General features: G+C 43.8%; 1 protein-coding gene across 2 annotated transcripts in view; it reads right to left on the bottom strand.

Annotated features, from left to right (window-relative positions):
• Positions 1-21,109, bottom strand: part of LOC115207504 (kazrin-like) — a 291,628-nt gene that overhangs the window by 10,322 nt on the left and 260,197 nt on the right. For both annotated transcript variants that reach the window (XM_029774614.1, XM_029774615.1), the window contains exon 5: positions 14,844-15,041. In XM_029774614.1, coding sequence (XP_029630474.1) covers positions 14,844-15,041 — 198 coding nt within the window. The remainder of the gene's footprint in view (positions 1-14,843; positions 15,042-21,109) is intronic.

A 21,109-nucleotide genomic window follows, 5' to 3' on the forward strand; every position in this document is an offset into this window, starting at 1 on the left:
GTCTGTGTCAGCACATGGTCCTGTGTGACAACAAATGTAGTCAGAATGACTCACTATTTAATTAAATATCTCGATTTGTAGCAAACTTTAAAATAATTCAGAATGGGAATTGAACTTGATCATAATAAACACATTTTAGAGCCCAAAACAGACATCTAATTTCATTTTGGCTGTTCTGGGGATGCTGTTTACATACAGTAGCCTTCCAAGGGCAGACCAGGGGCCTCGTTTATCAATCATGCGTAGGCACATATCTGTCTATAAACCATGCATCGGATCATTTCCATTTAACTTCTTATGGATGGTGGCAGTATTGAGTAGCATGGATGACTGACGTGCCCAGAGTAAACTGCCTGCTACTCACTCTCAGAAACTAAGATATGCATATTATTAGATTTGGATAGAAAACACTCTGAAGTTTCTAAAACTGTTTGAATGATGTCTGTGAGTATAACAGAACTCATATGGCAGGCAAAAACCTGAGAAAAAATCCAAACAGGAAGTGGTTTGTAGTTTTTCAAGTGATTGCCTATCCAAACTACAGTGTCTGTGGGGTCATTCTGCACTTCCTAAGGCTTCCACTAAATGTCATCAGTCTTTAGAACCTTGTTTGAGGCTTCTACTGTGAAGTTGGGGAGAATAAGCGCTCATTGAGTGAGAGGACTGCCAGCAGGGCATGAGCCTCAGCCATGCGTGCTCACATGAGAGGTAGCTCAGTTCCATTGCATTTCTGAAGACAAAGGATTTCTCCGGTTGAAACTTTATTGCAGATTTATGATAAAAACATCCTAAAGATTGATTCTATACATCGTTTGACATGTTTCTACGAACTGTAATGGATTTTTTTTAGTTTTCGTCTGACCTGCGCATCGTGAATTTGGATTTGTGAACTGAAGGCGCAAACAAAAAGGAGGTATTTGGACATAAAGGATGGACTTCATCGAACAAAACAAACATTTATTGTGGAACTGGGATGCCTGGGAGTGCATTCTGATGAAGATCATCAAACATAAGTGAATATTTATAATGCTATTTCTGACTATTGTTGACTCCAACATGGCGGATATATTGTATGGCATGTTTTTGTGTCTGAGCACCGTACTCAGATTATTGCATGGTGTGCATTTTCGGTAAAGCTTTTTTGAAATCTGACACAGCGGTTGCATTAAGGAGAAATTTATCTGAAGTTCCATGCATTACACTTGTATTTTCATCAACATTTATGATGAGTATTTCTGTAAATTGATGTGGCTCTCTGCAAAATCACCAGATGTTTTGGAGGCAAAACATTACTGAACATAACACGTTAATGTAAACTGAGATTTTTGGATATAAATATGAACTTTATCGAACAAAACATACATGTATTGTGTAACATGAAGTCCTATGAGTGTCATCTGATAAAGATCATCAAAGGTTAGTGATTCATTTTATCTCTATTTCTGCTTTTTGTGACTCCTCTCTTTGGCTGGAAAATGGCTGTGTTTTTTTGTGTATAAGCGCTGACCTAACATAATCATATGGTTTGCTTTCGCCGTAAAGCGTTTTTGAAATCAGACACTGTGGCTGGATTAACAAGAAGTAAAGCTTTAAAACTGTGTATAATACTTGTATGTTTGAGGAATTTTAATTATGAGATTTTTGTTGTTTTGAATTTGGCGCCCTGCACTTTCACTGGCTGTTGTCATATCGATCCCGCTAACGGGATTCCAGCCATAAGAAGTTTTAAAGTGTATTATGTATCATTGTGTCGAAAGCATTCCACAGGGATGCTGGCCCACATTGAATCCAATGCTTCCCACAGTAATGTCAGGTTGGCTGGATGTCCTTTGGGGGGCACACATACACAATCCATGTCTCAATTGTCTCAAGGCTTAATAATCCTTCTTTAACCTGTCTCCTCCCACTTCATCTGCATTGATTGAAGTGGATTTAACAAGTGACATCAATAAGGGATCATAGCTTTCACCTGGTCAGTCTATGTCATGGAAAGAGCAGGTGTTCCTAATGTTTTGTATACTCAGTGTATACTCTAATACTTCTCTGTACAATGTGTTTTGTCCTTCATGTGATTGAATGAAATTCTGTTCTTTACATGCTTACTGACAACAGCAACATAAAGGTTGAGAATTTCATAAACACACAACAGACTGTAGTGATGCTGACATGCAATCAATTATCATAGAGTAAGAATCTTGGTGGATAATTAATAATGACAAAGGTACAAGGGCATGAAGTAATGGCAAACAACAGAACATTTCCCATATTCTGCAAAAATACTTATTTCTTATGTTCTCATTCTAGCAGCCTGTGCACTCACTGCCTGGTTATATTTTGGGAAAACCATTGCAAAAATACAAAACATGTCTTGTGACTGTTAGAAAAAGGTTGGGCTGGATTCTAATGTCCGTATCATCACGATATTCATTCCTTGGAACATGTTGGTCATGTTTGGCTACATGCAGGAGAAGTGGTATTTTGATAGCATCAACTTAACAAAGGTGAATGCCATGTCTGCCATTGTCGTGTTTCCTCGAAACAGCAGAAGTTGCCTAACTTGCTGTCTTTGCATATGTACCTCGCCCACTTTACTTGTTGACTTCCGTCTACAGTCAGCTACTTTGGCCTTACCAGTCAAACACGCCCAATATGAACATTTGCTTGAGAGTGTGCATAAATGTATGTACAGCCATGTATGCACGGTGCCAAGTAGTAAAATAAGGGAACTGCTTGTCAAGCATAGAATGGAGAAAATATGTCACAACTGTGAGAAATTGTGAGAGTGAGCCTAATAATTATTTCTATTGTGAATTCATGCAATATACCTTGACAGGCTATATATGATTTCAACACATCAGTGCATTTGTTACGATAATAATCCATACAAAGTACATTAATTTGTTAAATTAGAGGCACGTGTGAAAGTTAAACTATTGTTGAAATACTATAAAATAATGATATAATGGGAAAATGGAATGAGAGGTGTCTGATTGTAGTAGAGTTAAAATGGTTATTCCAGCAAACTTCAAATTATTAGAATAGTACACAACGCAGAACAGAACAATCAGGTTGAGGGTCAGTGGCCAAAGCCCGCGAACAGGAATATTCCAAGTTCAGACAGAAGGGGGGAGTCAGATCGCCAGGAACTTTACTTTTGGTTTCTAATTTTAATTGTTGCGCTACTGGTGATGCCTGTTGATGTTAGGTAGGCAGCTACAGTAGCTGAATGATGTTAACATCTTCAGGTTTTGTTTCATTAAATGTATTTTATTTTATCTGGGTGCTTACGTCACCTACTAACACCCTGGTACTACCCATAGATCCCGCTCTCCTCAGTCTGAGAAAACACTGAGAGAGAAAGGTACGGGTTGCAGATTACTCCTTTGTAGAAGTCCGTAACGTGAAATAAATAAAACGTCCCAAGGTTAATGCTGTAGATATTGTTATAAGGGGATGTGAGACTATCGAAACACGTAACTTTCAGAGTTTTATTGTTGTTATTAATATAGTTACAGAGTGCTAAAAGTGTTGCTAGCTAGCATGACTTTCTTTCTGTGATGCAGACGGCTAGCTGAGCTGTCGACTAGTGATGGTGTTGCATTATGGGGGATGTAGTTTTTGCCCTCTAAGGCGATTTTACGTTGTAACTTGTTTGTGTTGCAGTGGTTTTGTACATGAGTTGTTGTATTTTGCTACTATCAACACTGAAAGCACCTAGCAATGTATTGGGGATGTGAGACAGGATATGTGTTTTACCTTTCTTCATGCTCCTGTGTAGAACAACTTGTCAGGTGGTGCATTGGAGACAGATGTGTTCCTGTCCTGTCTTTTCATAATACTATTGCAGGTATGGTTCTATTGTCTAAGAATTAAGATGATACATTCTTTGTATTAAGGACTGGTTATTATTTTATACTATACATTATGGCTTTATGTATGAGTGTGATTGTGAGAGTCTGAGAAAACACTGAGAGAGAAAGAACAACTTGTCAGGTGGTGCATTGGAGACTGATGTGTTTCTGTCCTGTCTTTTCACAATACTATTGCAGATCAACATAAAAGCCTTAAAGACAGCCGTGGTGTCGCTCTTCATTTCTTGGTTCTCCTGTGGTGCATAAGAAACCCGCTACATGATCTTGCTTGTTACAGTACATTTGGTAGATGGTTATTTAAGGCAAAAACGAAAGTAGGATGGGGGGGTGTATTACGCGAATGTCTAGCAACCCAACAGTTGTGAGTTTGAATCTCATCACTGACACTTTAGCATTTTAGCTAATTAGCAACTGTTTAACTACCTACTATTTTTAAGCTACTTTGCAATTGCTTAGCATGTTATTTAACCCTTTCCCTAATACTTTTAGCTAACCCTCACCCTAAACCCTTTTAGCTAACCCTTCCCATAACCCTAAGCGTAACCCTGACCCCTAACCCTAAACCCTAGCCTAGCTAACATTAGCCAGCTAGCTAACGTTAACCACCTAGCTAGAATTCGTCACATATCATACGTTTTGCAAATTCGTAACATATAGTATGTGTTGCAAATTCGTAACATATAATACCAATTGTAATTCATAACATATCATACGAAATGGTTGATGGACATCCACAAATTAATACATACCATACGAAACGTAACGTATCATACTAAATGGAGTGTCTCGGATTTACATACAGAAGGAACAAAAGGAACACCTCTGGACAAAAGGAATACCTATGTGAGAATGCTGTTCATTGCCTACAGCTCAGCGTTCAACACCATAGTGCCCTCAAAGCTCATCAATAAACTAAGGACCCTGGGACTAAACACCTCCCTCTGCAACTGAATTCAGGACTTCCTGATGGGCCTCCCCCCAAGTGACAAGGGTAGGCACCAACACATCTGCCACGCTGATCCTCAACACGGGGGCCCCTCAGGGGTGAGTGCTTAGTCCCCTCCTGTACTCCCTGCTCAACCACGACTGCGTGGCCATGCACGACTCCAACACCATCATTAAGTTTGCTGACGTCACAACGGTGGTAGTCCTGATTACCGAAACGATGAGACAGCCTATAGGGAGGAGTGTCCACATCACCAACAAACTATCCTGGTTCCCCCTCAGGAGACTGAAAAGATTTGGCATGGGTCCCCAGATCGCCAAAAAGTTATACAGCTCCACCATCGAGAGCATCCTGAACGATTGCATCACCACCTGGTATGGCAACTGCTCGGCATCCGACCGTAAGGCGCTACAGAGGGTAGTGCGTATGGCCCAGTACATCACTGGGGTCAAGTTTTCTGCCATCCAGGACCTATATACTAGGTGGTGTAAGAGGAAGTCTCAAAAAATTGTCCAAGACTCATAGACTGTTCTCTACGCTACCGCACGGCAAGCAGTACCGGAGCGCCAAGTCTAGGTCCAAAAGGCTCCTTAACAGCTTCTACCTCCAAGCTATAAGACTGCTGAACAATTCATCAAATAGCCACCCAGACTATTTACATTGACCCGCCCTTTGTTTTTACACTGCTTCTACTTGCTGTTTATTATCTATGCATAGTCACTTTACCCCTACCTACATGTACCAATGACCTCAACTAACCTGTACCCCTGCACATTGACTCGGTATAGGTACCCCCTGTATATTGCCTTGTTATTGTTATTTTGTTGTGCTACTTTTAATTTTTTGACTTCATAAAATATTTACTATGTAAACTAAACGTAATTTTTTTAACTAGCCCCTTGGTTAAGGGCTTGTAAGTAAGCATTTCACAGTAAGGTCTACACCTGTTGTATCTGTGCATGTGCAAACTACATTTGATTTGATTTGAATAATACAAAATGCTCTGAGACAAGGTTTAAGTGCAGGGAGTGTTTTTATAGACAGGTGGGACTCGTTCATTCTGTAGAACAGCAATGCTGGCCTATACCCTACAGTAGGGAGCTGTTGAGGATTGATGGCTTATTGGTGAGTGTTGCCTCCTTATTTGAAGCACATTTGCCATTGCTAACACAACTAATTGACTTAATGGTCTTCCACAATTGACCAAGACAAATAAAACATTTTGGTTGTATTCAACCTCTGACACTAGCACCTCTATTTCAGTCGCGGAAGAAGATATATATATTTTTTAGGCGGTTGTAGGCTATTTAATGCCGCACATGCATCAAAGGGATGCTTTTGACCATATGGTAAATTAGGGGGGTGTCAAAGGTCGTGCAGGAACACAGACTGAAAACTATTGATACAGTTGAAGTCGGAGGTTTACATACACCTTAGCCAAATACATTTAAACTCAGTTTTTCACAAATCCTGACATTTAATCCTAGTAAAAATTCCCTGTCTTAGGTCAGTTAGGATCACCACTTTATTTTATGAATGTGAAATGTCAGAATAATAGTAGAGATAATGATTTATTTCAGCTTTTATTTCTTTCATCACATTCCCAGTGGGTCAGAAGTTTACATACACTCAATTAGTATTTGGTAGCATTGCCTTTAAATTGTTAATCTGGGTCAAACGTTTCGGGTAGCCTTCCACAAGCTTCCCACAATAAGTTGGGTGAATTTTGGCCCATTCCTCGTGACAGAGCTGGTGTAACTGAGTCAGGTTTGTAGGCCCCCTTGCTCGCACACACTTTTTCAGTTCTGTCCACAAATTTCCTATAGGATTGAGGTCAGGGCTTTGTGATGGTCACTCCAATACCTTGACTTTGTTGTCCTTAAGCCATTTTGGCACAACTTTGGAAGTATGTTTGGGGTTATTGTCCATTTGGAAGACCCATTTGCAACCAAGCTTCAACTTCCTGACTGATGTCTTGAGATGTTGCTTCAACATATTCACATCATTTTCCTCCCTCATGATGCCATCTATTTTGTGAAGTGCACCAGTCCCTCTTGCAGCAAAGCACCTCCACAACATGATGCTGCCACCCTGTGGTTCATGGTTGGGATGGTGTTCTTCGGCTTGCAAGCGTCCCCTTTTTTCCTCCAAACATAACAATGGTCATTATGGCCAAACAGTTATATTTTTGTTTCATCAGACCAGAGGACATTTCTGCAAAAAGAACAATCTTTGTTCCCATGTGCAGTTGCAAACCGTAGTTTGGCTTTTTATGGTGGTTTTGGAGCAGTGGCTTCTTCCTTGCTGAGCGGCCTTTCAGGTTATGTCGATATAGGACTTGTTTTACTGTAGATATAGATACTTTTGTACCTGTTTCCTCAAGCATCTTCACAAGGTCCTTTGCTGTTGTTCTGGGATTTATTTGCACTTTTCGCACCAAAGTACGTTCATCTCTAGGAAACAGAATGCGTCTCCTTCCTGAGCGGTATGACGGCTGCTTGGTCCCATGGTGTTTATACTTGAGTACTATTGTTTGTACAGATGAACGTGGTACCTTCAGGTGTTTGGAAATTGCTCCCATAAATGAACCAGACTTGTGAAGGTCATCAGCTTTGGCTGATTTATTTAGATTTTCCCATGATGTCAAACAAAGTGACACTGAGTTTGAAGGTAGGCCTTGAAATACATCCACAAGTACACCTCCAATTGACTCAAATTATGTCAATTAGCCTATCAGAAGCTTCTAAAGCCATGACATAATTTTCTGGAATTTTCCAAGCTGTTTAAAGGCACAGTCAACTTAGCGTATGTAAACTTCTGACCCACTGGAATTGTGATACAGTGAATTATAAGTTAAATAGTCTGTCTGTAAACAATTGTTGGAAAAATTACTTGTGTCATGCACAAAGTAGATGTCCTAACCGACTTGCCAAAACTATAGTTTGTTAACAAGACATTTGTGGAGTGTTTGAAAACCGAGTTTTAATGACTCCAACCTAAGTGTATGTAAACTTCCGACTTCAACAGGTATATATATGTATATATATATATATATAGCTACAAAGAGCTACAAAGAGCTACAAAGAGCTTCAAAGAGATAGGACAATTCATGTTGTTTTAGCAATGGCAAATATACTTAAAATTAGTAGATAACAGACCAATAAGCCGTCCATCCTCAACAGCTCCCTCCTGTAGGCATATAGTCCAACATTGCTGTTCTGCAGAATGAATGAGTCGTGCATTCCACCTGGCCACCACATTCAGCAGAGCATTTTACGCATCACATAACCTATCCGCTGTACATTAAGTGAGTGGATGCCTTTTCTGTTCACATAGTTGAACTTGTTTTGGGATGGTGCTTTTATGGCGATGTGGGTGCCCTCTACTGCTCCGTTCGTATTTGGGAACCCATTAATGGCAAAGAAACCTTTCTTGACTTCAACCTGTTGTGCGATTGTGTTTGGAAATTGGTTTACATCCAAAACATTGGCTCATTGAGGGCTGTGAAATGTCTAACGGCAAGCTCCTGCTGAAAAGTGCCCGTTGCCAAAAACTCTAGGGAGGATAGCACTTGAATGTGCACCGGAATGGCATGTGTTTGCCTTTCCAAAGTAGATCTTAAATCCTCGCACTGTGAGGACAACTTGGCACTGTGAGTATGCATGGTCATGGCTGTAAATGTATACATTTATGCTCACTCACAAGCAAACTAACGTTCAAATGGATAAATCTCATACTTTGCGTGGAAATTATCCAACGCATGGTTTATGCACAGATTTCTGCCTACACATGATTGATAAATGACAGAGGGCTTTTGACACTGCTAGGTTGCTATGCAGTGGCCGCCCAGCAGAGCTCACGACTTCATGCTCCAGAGCTGACACGTGGCCTGGTTAAACAAGCAAGTAAATAACATTTTTCCCCTGTCAAATATTTATTTGGAGGTAGGAGTAAGGGGGGTTGGTTTCACAAGAGAAACCACACTTGGCCATGGTAGCTGTCTCCTCTCACTACTACGTACTCTACATAGCATTACACTCCAAGCCAAAAATATATACAGTGTCTTTTGAAAATATTCAGACCTCTTGACTTTTTCCACATTTTGTTACATTACAGCCTTATTCTAAAATGGATATAAAAAAAACATCCTCATCAATCTACACACAATACCCCATAATGACAAAGCGAATCAGTAAAAAAAAAAAAACATTTTTTTAAAATTAAATACAAAAAACAGAATATCTTATTTACATAAGTATTCAAACACTTTGGTATGAGAATCGAAAATGAGCTCAGGCGCATCCTGTTTCCATTGATCATCCTTGAGAGGTTTCTACAACTTGATTGGAGTCCACCTGTGGTAAATTAAGTTGATTGGACATGATTTGGAAAGGCACACACCTGTCTATATAAGGTCCCACAGTTGACAGAGCAAAAACCAAGCCATGAGGTCGAAGGAATTGTTCATAGAGTTCTGAGACATTATTGGGAAGAGTACTAAAATTGTTCTTCAGTATTGAAGGTCCCCAAGAACACAATGGCCTCCATCATTCTTAAATGGAAGAAGTTTGGAACCACCAAGACTCTTCCTAGAGCCGGCCGCCCGGCCAAACTGAGCAATCGGGGGAGAAGGGCCTTGGTCAGGGAGGTGACCAAGAACCCTGATGGTCACTCTGACAGAGTTCCTCTGTGGAGATGGGGGAACATTCCAGAAGGACAACCCTCTCTGCAGCATTCCACCATTTAGGCCTTACGGTAGCCACTCCTCAGTAAAAGCATCATGCTGGGATGTTTCAGCAGCAGGGACTGGGAGACTAGTCAGGATCAAGGTAAAGATGAACAGAGCAAAGTACAGAGAGATTCTTGATGAAAACTTGCTCCAGTGTGCTCAGGACCTCAGACTGGGGCGAAGGTTCATCTTCCAACAGGACAACAACCCTAAGCACACAACCAAGACAACGCATGAGTGGCTTCGCGACAAGTCTCTGAATGTCTTTGAGTGGTCCAGCCAGAGACCGTACTTGAACCCAATCGAACATCTCTGGAGAGACCTGAAAATAGCTGAGCAGCAACGCTCCCCATCCAACCTGAATAGAGCTTGAGAGGATCTGCAGAGAAGAATTGGATAAACTCCCCAAATACAGGTGTGCCAAGCTTGTAGCGTCATACCCAAGAAGACTCAAGCTGTAATCGCTGCCAAAGGTGCTTCAACAAAGTACTGCGTAAAGGGTCTGAATACTTATGTAAATGTGATATTTCAGTTTATTATTTTTAATAAATTAGCAAACATTTCTACAAACCAGTTTATTTGTCATTATGGGGTATTGTTTGTAGATTGATGAGGGGAAAACAATTTAATCAATTTTAGAATAAGGCTGTAACCTAACAAAATGTGAAAAAAGTCAAGGGGTTTGAATACTTTCCGAAGGCCCTGTATATCTTAAAGCAATGCCTGTGTGCTACCATTTATGGAGCTCAACCTTGAAGGAACTGAGCCTAGACTAGAGCCAAGTAGAATGATGAACAGATCTAATTACTGACACTGTGGAAGGACAGATCAGGCAGAAAGTATCGACTTATATACACTACTGTTCAAAAGTTTGGGGTCACTTAGAAATGCCCTTGTTTTTGAAAGAAAAGCAAAAAATTGCTTTTCTTTCAAAAACAAGGACATTTCTAAGTGACCCCAAACTTTTGAATGGTAGTGTATGTCTACCTCACACACACACACCATGACTATTATGACAGATCAGAATTCTATATCACACACAGTTAGTGCATACAGTAGATAATCTTCAGTGACGGTCAGGGCTGTTTAAGATGAGGGAGAATTATAACTGTTTTAATGAACATGGCCTTTTTTCTATTACAGCATACTGGATGACTGTCATTCATATTCCATTCACCCAGTTCAATGTAACAGCGATAGGTTTAGGCTACTACATGATCCTTGTCACGCTCGTCAAAAGGATTGGACCAAAGCGCAGCGTGGGTAAGTGTTCATCGTAGTATTTATTTACCTCAGAACACTACAAACAAAAGGAATAAACAATGAATACGACCGTAACGTCTTGTAGGCTAAACAAGCAGTACAAAATAAAGATCCCACAACTACAGGTGGGGAAAGGCTGCCTAAGTATGATTCCTAATCAGAGACAACGATAGACAGCTGCCTCTGATTAGAAACCATACTCTGCTCAAAACAAAGAAATAGACATCATAGAATGCCCACCCCACACCCTGACCTAACTACATAGAGAAACAAACCCTCTCTCTCAGGTCAGGGTGTGACAGTACCCCCCCCCCCCCCAAAGGTGCGGAATCCCGGCCGCAAACCTGAACCTATAGGGGAGGGTCCGGGTGGGCATCTATACTTGGCGGCGGCTCTGGTTAGGGGCGTAGCCCCCGCACCGCCCGCTGATACCCCCGCTTCTGTGTCGCCGGAGGAACCAGACCATGGGTCATCGCCGGAGGCTCTGAACTGCCGACCGCTGCTGAAGATTCTGGGCTGCAGGCCGCCGCTGAAGACTCGGGGCTGCAGACCGCTGCTGAAGATTCTGGGTTGCAGACCGCCGCTGAAGACTCGGGGCTGCAGACCGCCGCTGAAGACTCGGGGCTGCAGACCGGCGCTGAAGACTCGGGGCTGCAGACCGGCGCTGAAGACTTGGGGCTGCAGACCGTCGCTGAAGACTCCGGACTGAGGAGTGTCGCTAGAGGCTCCGCACTGGAGAGCGTCGCTGGAGGCTCCGGACTAGAGAGCGTCGCTGGAGGCTCCGGACTGGAGAGCGTCACTGTAGGTTCCGGACTGGAGAGCGTCTCTGTAGGTTCCGGACTGGGGACCGTCGCTGCAGGCTCCGTGCCATGGATCATCACTACAGGTTCCGCGCCATGGATCATCACTGGAGTCTTTGTGCCATGGATTATCACTGGAGGCTTCGGACCATTGATCATCACTGGAGGCTTCCTACGTGGAGCTGGAACCGGTCTCACCGGACTGGGGAGACGCACAACTACAGGTGGGGAAAGGCTGTCTAAGTATGATTCCTAATCAGAGACAACGATAGACAGCTGCCTCTGATTAGGAACCATACTCGGCTCAAAACAAAGAAATAGACATCATAGAATGCCCACCCCACACCCTGACCTAACCACATAGAGAAACAAACCCTCTCTCTCAGGTCAGGGCGTGACAATACTTAAATTCTCCCTGTACCCATCATGAGGTTTCTACAACCTAGCCTATGAATGTTAGTTTCCAACGTAGGTGAACAGGTTGAGAGAATTTGTGGTAATCAAGATGACAGACAGTGACACACTTAAAACCACCTTGCACACTCTTGCCAGCAGCATCTAGTTGATCTAGGGTGTAATCAGTAGTCTAACAGTTGCAAACGAGAGTTTCTATTAAACAAAATCAGGTATGTTTATCCACATTTCGTTACATTTGCTTCCGTTTAAGGAACGTTTTTCAACAGAATTGGCGTAATGAATACACCCCTGATCAGTAGTGGTGCACGATGGCAGGATTTTTTAAGTCGACACCCCACCACTACTGATCACATGCAAACACAGTTCACTTTCATAGCAGCCACATACAAACAGCTCATTGTATAAATAATCCCTTCTCGCATCAATCTACACACTCTGCTCTTCTCACCTTTTCCCTTTCGCTTGTGGAATTCAGTGCACAACATATCAGCTGTCTGTGGCCAGGCAAAACATTTTTTGGAAGCCAAACCTTTATATCATGAGCGCTAACCGCTACACACAGCCTACATCATTTTCACGTCATAGTCAACATAGTTACTAGAACAAACGTGTTAGTAAACCTGCTATCATGCAGTACAGTGTACAGTCAGCAGCCAGCAGTTTTACCGGTGGGCCCAGGTGGCAATAAAATAATAAAAGCAAAAGGTTACAGTACCTTGACTTGGAAGAGTTCCAGTGTTGGATAGCTATAGCCAGCTAGCTAACATAGCATGCCTCTCTGTTTGAGCCAGGTGTTTGAGTAGACTAAACTATCTAGCTGCATTCAATGCTAGCTAAGTAAGTGAAAGTAAAAGGGAAAAAATATATACTAAATATAGCTATCTCTTTCTCTCTAGCTTCTCCTTAATTTTGGAAGAAAGGTATTAGTTCAAAACTGTTCAACTATTGTCTTTTTCTCTCTTTGAGTCAACTACTCACCACATTTTATGAACTGCAGTGCTAGCTAGCTGTAGCTTATGCTTTCAGTACTAGATTCATTCTCTGACCCTTTGATTGGGTGGACAACATGTCAGTTCATGCTGCACGAGCTCTGATAGGTTGGAGAACGTCCTCTGGAAGTTGTCATAATTACTGTTTAAGTCTATGGAAGAGGGTGAGAACCATGATGAGCCTCCTCAGTTTTGTATTGAAGTCAATGTACCCAGAGGAGGACAGAAGCTAGCTGTCCTCCGGCTACACCATAGTGCTACCCTACAGAGTGCTGCTGAGGCTACTGTAGACCTTCATTGCAAAACAGTGTGTTTAAATCAATTGTTTGATGACGTGAATATATTTAGTTTTCTCTAAAAAGGATAACATTTTACATTTTATTTGATTATTTTTCTGAAATTCACCGAGGAGATTGGTCCTCCCCTTCATCCTCTGAGGAGCCTCCACTGATAAACATATTGGGCATACCAGACACATTTAGGTCAGATACATTTTTTAAAGGGATTGACTGATCGATGTATTGAGTGATAAACTGATATTATCTCTAGTGCAGTGGTTCTTAACCTTGTTGGAGGTACTGACCCCCACCAGTTTCATATGCGCATTCACCGAACCCTTCTTAATTGGAAAAATGGCTCTCTTCACCTTGAATTCAGCGAGTGTTGTGTTCTTGTATTGTCCATCTCCATGCAGCTTAAGGAAGTGTTCTCTTAGTTTTGCCGGTGCTAGACTAGAATTGCTCAACTTGGCATTGCAAATCATGCAGTTAGGACGCTGACTCTCATCACGTTCCGTTATACATGTGAATCCATATTGTACATATTTGTCCGACCACTTTCTTTTTTTGCTCGACATAGTTAGTATGAAGGGATTAAAACATTAAGAAAGAAATCACACGACGTACCATCACGACAGTCACAATTCGACTACTGAGCGCGCCAAATTCCCTGCAGCACAGATAGGCCAAGCGATGTTGCGTGATCACCTGCAGCCAATGATGGCCAAGCGGGGCGTGTCATCATGAATCATATGAGTCGGGTGTGTGTCTTGACCTCCGCCGAACCCCTGAGACTGACTCACCGAACCCCTGGGGTTCGATCGAACCCAGGTTAAGAACCACTGCTCTAGTGAGATGAAGTGGGTTTGACTGAGCTGTATGAGAAACATATGGGGCTTAAGGTGGGGCTCAGACAGCTGTGTAGTATATTAGGGCTAATGCCTCGATAAGACCAACAGCGTCATTGCATCAATGCTGCATAATAAATATTTCATTATGTAATCCACATTTTTTATTGGATATGTGTGCAACATTCACCTTTTGATAATATTTCTGTTAAGTCTACACACACAATTTGATGCACATGTTGGATAAATCCAACGTATGCATCACACAGAACGCACTGCAACTTCCTCTGCAAAGGACTCAGGTAGGACCTAGCAAGTAGAACTCAGGTAGGACTTAGTGTAGGATTCCGGTAGGAATAGCAAGGTAGGACAGTAAGGTATGACAGTAGGGTAGGACTCAAGTAGGAATAGCAAGGTAGACCAGTAGGGTATGACTCAGGTAGGACATCAGGGTAGGACTCAGGGAGGACAGTAGGGAACAACTCAGGTAGGAATAGCAAGGTAGGACGGTAGGGTATGACTCAGTTAGGACAGCAGGGTATGACTCAGGTATGACAGTAGGGTAGGACTCAGGTAGGACAAGCAAGGTAGGAAAGTAAGGTATGACTATGGTAAGACAGTAGGATAGGAGGGTAGGACTCAGGTAGTACTAAGGTAGGACTAGCAGGGTAACAGGTGAGCACCACAGCGTTCCCCCTGACCTTGTAAGGCCTCCTTGACGCGGTCCAGCTCCTGCTCCTTGTCTCCCATCTGCACGCGGAGCTCAGTGTCAGAGAGGAGGTGGGAGGAGCAGCCTCCCTGGCCCTGGGTCTCCTCCAGGTCCTTACTCAACATGTCCTTCATCTGCCGCAACAGGTGCACCTCTTCCTGCAGCTGGGCCACCTCCTCACGCAGCAACACTAGAGAGAGAGAGAGAGAGAGAGAGAGAGAGAGAGACTTCATTTTCCATTACTTACAGTCGACAGAAATTTGTATTTCTGCTTTTAACCCCTTTTAACCCCTGAGGTTGGGAATGAAGAGAAGTGAAATAATGAGGAAAGGGTGGGGAAGGAAGAGTGGAGAGGGAGAGTAAGGGAGAGATTAGTTGAGAAAATAGGGAGTAAGGACAACGAGATGGAGAATTATAATGAAAGTTACAAAGGGAGAGGAGGAAGGTGTGTAACAGGGTTACAAAGGGAGAGGGAGAAGGTGTGTAAATAGGGTAACAAAGGGAGAGGAGAGAGGTGTGTAACAGGGTTACAAAGGGAGAGGGAGAAGGTGTGTAAATAGGGTAACAAAGGGAGAGGAGAGAGGTGTGTAACAGGGTTACAAAGGGAGAGGAGGGAGGTGTGTAACAGGGTTACAAAGGGAGAGGAGGTGTGTAGCAGGGTTACAATGGGAGAGGAGGTAGGTGTGTAACAGGGTTACAAAGGGAGAGGAGAGAGGTGTGTAACAGGGTTACAAAGGGAGAGGGAGAAGGTGTGTAAATAGGGTAACAAAGGGAGAGGTGGGAAGTTTGTAACAGGGTTACAAAGGGAGAGGAGAGAAGTGCATAACAGGGTTACAAAGGGAGAGGAGGGAGGTGTGTAACAGGGTTACAAAGGGAGAGGAGGTGTGTAACAGGGTTACAAAGGGAGAGGGAGAAGGTGTGTAACAGGGTTACAAAGGGAGAGGAGGGAGGTGTGTAACAGGGTTACAAAGGGAGAGGAGGTGTGTAACAGGGTTACAAAGGGAGAGGAGGTGTGTAACAGGGTTACAAAGGGAGAGGAGGTGTGTAACAGGGTTATAAAGGGAGAGGAGGGAGGTGTGTAACAGGGTTACAAAGGGAGAGGACGGAAGTGCATAACAGGGTTACAAAGGGAGAGGAGGGAGGTGTGTAACAGGGTTACAAAGGGAGAGGAGGTGTGTAACAGGGTTACAAAGGGAGAGGAGGAAGGTGTGTAACAGGGTTACAAAGGGAGAGGAAAGAGGTGTGTAACAGGGTTACAAAGGGAGAGGAGGAAGGTGTGTAACAGGGTTACAAAGGGAGAGGTGTGTAACAGGGTTACAAAGGGAGAGGAGGTGTGTAACAGGGTTACAAAGGGAGAGGAAAGAGGTGTGTAACAGGGTTACAAAGGGAGAGGAGGAAGGTGTGTAACAGGGTTACAAAGGGAGAGGAGGTGTGTAACAGGGTTACAAAGGGAGAGGAGGGAGGTGTGTAACAGGGTTACAAAGGGAGAGGAGGTGTGTAACAGGGTTACAAAGGGAGAGGAGGGAGGTGTGTAACAGGGTTACAAAGGGAGAGGAGGGAGGTGTGTAACAGGGTTACAAAGGGAGAGGAGGAAGGTGTGTAACAGGGTTACAAAGGGAGAGGAGGGAGGTGTGTAACAGGGTTACAAAGGGAGAGGAGGTGTGTAGCAGGGTTACAAGGGGAGAGGAAGGAGGTGTGTAGCAGGGTTACAAAGGGAGAGGAGGAAGATGTGTAACAGGGTTACAAGGGGAGAGGAGGTGTGTAGCAGGGTTACAAAGGGAGAGGAGGTGTGTAGCAGGGTTACAAAGGGAGAGGAGGGAGGTGTGTAACAGGGTTAAAGGGAGAGGAGCAGAACAGTGTGAGTATGAAGCATATGACAATATGCAACACCTCCCACTGGGCACACACCGGTTGAATGAATGTTTTTTTCACGTCATTCCAATTAAATTATGTTGAACCAACGTGGAATAGACGTTGAATTGATGTCTGTGCCCAGTGGGATTCACAAGCACACACACACACACACACACACACACACACACACACACACACACACACACACACACACACACACACACACACACACACACACACACACACACACACACACACACACACACAGGCTGTAAACTGAAGCCATGGGTGATGAGCGATAGAGGTAGACGAGGAGTGACAGTGTCAGGACAAATTGGCAGGGCTGCAGAGCCAGTGAGAGACAGTAGTTTGATAAGACTCTATAAAAAAAATATCTGGAACGCAAGCTCCGTGCCTTTCCACTGACAAACTGCCTCACAGCCCTCTGGGAGAAAGCTACTTAGAGCGATAAACAAGAGCAGGAAACCAAGGATACAACACAGAGAATCCGAAGACAGTAATTGGCACAGTATCTCCTAATACACAAGCACATTTACCAAGGCAAGAAACGCTGAACACAAAGATCCTGAACTGAACAGAGGAGTCAAGGCCTCTATTTCATAAGATACAAGGAATCGACTAGCTGAGGTTAGTTTAGAGCTTCTATTTCACCCCAGTAAGGGCCGGGCCGCACACCACAACAAAGACATTAACTTGTCATAATGAGTTATATTTTCACACTAAAGATTCTAGAATATATACAGTATCATGGTTCAGAACAATGCACAATGTATGTATGACTGTGCAGAAGCTATACCAACAGCCGAAATCAGCAGCCAAAACACTTCCAGCCCTTAGCAGGGTAGGGAGCAGGGCTGGTTGGTACCTGGGAGACAGCATGTAAAAATCTGACCCTTTTGGCCACTATCCTTCCTCTAGTCAAAGATATCCAAGGGCATTGACAAGGCCTGAGAGACGCAGTGTGTTCTAATATTCATACTGTACTTGTTGTACATTACACAGATAGGTGCTACGCATTGGTTGTGTACAGTAACTGAACCAGGAGATTGACTTGGCACTCGGTGATGTTGCATGACGACAGATAATAAATATTTCAAAACTTCACGGTCAAGTCTTCTCCGGTATGAGGGTGTAGGGGAGCTGTGTGCGAACAGAGAAAGAGTGTGTGTGAGGGCCTGTAGCCAGAGGACGTGGGGCTGCAGAGGCCCAGATAAGAGAGAAAGGGACAGTCCATCGGTCACTGTCGACTCTGGCTGTGGAGAGACGCGCTAGGCAGCAACTCTGTATTGTACATGGCATAAGGAGGTAGTATCCTGGAGAGAGCAATCATTCACAGCCTTCTTGCCGGCTAAATCCGCTTATTCATCTATTTACCTACAGGCTTTCTTATTTGTTGCAGGCGAGCCCAGCTGCCGTCTTTGTTAGCTGTGTAGAGCAGAGCAGCCAGACACAAGTAGAAGTATACATCCCAGGCAGTTATGTGATGTTCAGATGAACTGCAGTCGTAGTTTCAAGTGTTAATGTCATGAGCAGTACAGTGCCTTGCAAGTTCCAAACCCAACAATGCAGTAATCAATATCAATGTAGTACCAAAAATAACACAAGGTAGAACAAAAACATGAAAATAAGAATAGTAACTGTGCTGTTATAGTTATCTGTAGAATTAACTGTTCTGTTCGAGTAATCTGTGCTACAAACTGTGCTGTTAGAGTAATCTGTGGTACTAACTGTGCTGTTATAGTAATCTGTGCCACTAACTGTGCTGTTATAGTAATCTGTGGTACTAACTGTGCTGTTATAGTAATATGTGCCACTAACTGTGCTGTTAGAGTAATCTGTGCCACTAACTGTGCTGTTATAGTAATCTGTGGTACTAACTGTGCTGTTATAGTAATCTGTGCCACTAACTGTGCTGTTATAGTAATCTGTGCTACTAATTGTACTGTTATAGTAATCTGTGGTACTAACTGTGCTGTTATAGTAATCTGTGGTACTAACTGTGCTGTTATAGTAATCTGTGGTACTAACTGTGCTGTTATAGTAATCTGTGGTACTAACTGCTGTTCAAGTAATCTGTGGTACTAACTGTGCTGTTACAGTAATCTGTGGTACTAACTGTGCTGTTAGCGTAATCTGTTCCAATTTGTCACGTCCTGACCAGTAGAGGGTGTAGTTGGGTCAGGACGTGGCAGGAGGGAGTGTGTCTTTTTTATTGTTTCATTGATTTTGGCCGTGTGACTTCCAATCAGGCACTGCTGTAGAGGGTTGTGGTTGATTGGGAGTCACACATAAGTTGCCTACGTTTCCTTTGTGTTTCGTGGGTAATTGTTCTTGTCACAGTGGTTGCACCTGACGGGACTGTGTTGGCTGTCAGTTTTTCCTTGTTTTGTGTAGTTGTAAAGTGTTTGTGTGATTAAATATGACGAACCCTAACTCCGCCGCAATTTGGTCCACTTCTTCCTCAGACAGCCGTTACAGAATTACCCACCAAACCAGGACCAAGCGGCGGAGGAGGAAGGAGCAGCAGGAGTACAGCGTGATGGACCAATGGACTTGGGAACAAATCCTGGATGGAGAGGGACCATGGACTCAGGCTGGGGATTATCGCCTCCCGCAGTGGGAGATTGAAGCGGCGAGAGCGGAGAGGCGCTATTACGAGGAGAGAGAGCGCAACGAGCGCGAGAGGCGGGCCACTTGGGCTGGGCCGTAGGACAGGCGGGCCACTCGGGCTGGGCTGGAGGACAGGCGGGCCACTCTGGCTGGGCCGGCACGGCGGGCCACTCTGGCAGATCCGGCACGGCGGGCCACTCTGGCAGATCCGGCACGGCGGGCCACTCTGGCAGATCCGGCACGACGGGCCACTCTGGCAGATCCGGCACGACGGGCCACTCTGGCAGATCCGGCACGAGGGGCCACTCTGGCAGATCCGGCACGAGGGGCCACTCTGGCAGATCCGGCACGACGGGCCACTCTGGCAGATCCGGCACGACGGGCCACTCTGGCAGATCCGGCACGACGGGCCACTCTGGCAGATCCGGCTCAGGATTCACCAGGCTGGGGAGACATGAAGGAGGCCTGGCTCTGGGCGCAGGCCCTGGACTCACCAGTCTGGGAAGACCCGCTGGAGGCCTGGTTTGAGGAGGTGGCACAGGAGAGACCAGGGTGGAGAGACCCACTGGAGGACTGGTCCGTGGAGGAGGCACGGGTTTGACCAGGATGGGGAGACCCACTGGAGGACTGGTCCGTGGAGGAGGCACGGGCTTGACCAGGATAGGTGGGTTGGGGAGGGAGGGTGTAGCACAGTGCCGTCGTTGACGGCAGCCACCCTCCCTTCCCTCCCTTATTGTTTAGGGGTTATTGTTTATGGGTTTTGTTGGGGTATTGGGGATTTTTTTTTTTTTTTTTTTGTAAGGTGCATTCCGGGGTCTGCACCTTGAGGGGGGGTACTGTCACGTCCTTACCAGCAGAGGGAGCAATTGTATTAGTTTTGGTCAGGACGTGGCAGGTTTTTGTGTGTTAAGTGTTGTGTTGGTGATTAGGACTCCCAATTGAAGGCAGGTGTGTTGAGTTGCCTTTTATTGGGAGTCCTATATAGTAGTGTGTGTTTTTCTTTGGGGTTGTGTGTAGTTGTTTTTGCACTGCGTGTTGTGTGCCTGCAAAACTGTTGCTGTCGTTGTTATTATTGGTTTTCCTGTGGATGCTTTACTCTGATTCATTAAAAATATGAGTATCCACATTCCCGCTGCGCCTTGGTCCATTTCTGAAGACAGCTGTTACACACTAACTGTGCTGTTAGATTAATCTGTGGTACTAACTGTGCTGTTATAGTAATCTGTGGTACTAACTGTGCTGTTATAGTAATCTGTGGTACTAACTGTGCTGTTAGAGTAATCTGTGCCACTAACTGTGCTGTTATAGTAATCTGTGGTACTAACTGTGCTGTTAGAGTAATCTGTGCCACTAACTGTGCTGTTATAGTAATCTGTGGTACTAACTGTGCTGTTAGAGTAATCTGTGCTACTAACTGTACTGTTAGAGTAATCTGTGGGATTAACTGTGCTGTTATAGTAATCTGTGGTATTAACAGCGCTGTTAGAGTAATATGTGGTAATCACTGTGCTACTATAGTAATCTGTTGTACCAACTGTGCTGTTATAGTAATCTGTGGTATTAACTGCGCTGTTATAGTAATCTGTGGTACTAACTGTGCTGTTATAGTAATCTCTGGTACTAACTGTGCTGTTATAGTAATCTGTTGTACTAACTGTGCTGTTATAGTAATCTGTGTTAGTAGCAGGGTTACTAATGTGGAAGATAAAAATAATAATAATACAAAATGTGAATAATCTTATTCCCATTGGTTATAGTACATGTAGTCATTGT

The sequence above is a fragment of the Salmo trutta genome, chromosome 14 (assembly GCF_901001165.1).
Source record: "Salmo trutta chromosome 14, fSalTru1.1, whole genome shotgun sequence".
NCBI classification, from domain to species: domain Eukaryota; kingdom Metazoa; phylum Chordata; class Actinopteri; order Salmoniformes; family Salmonidae; genus Salmo; species Salmo trutta.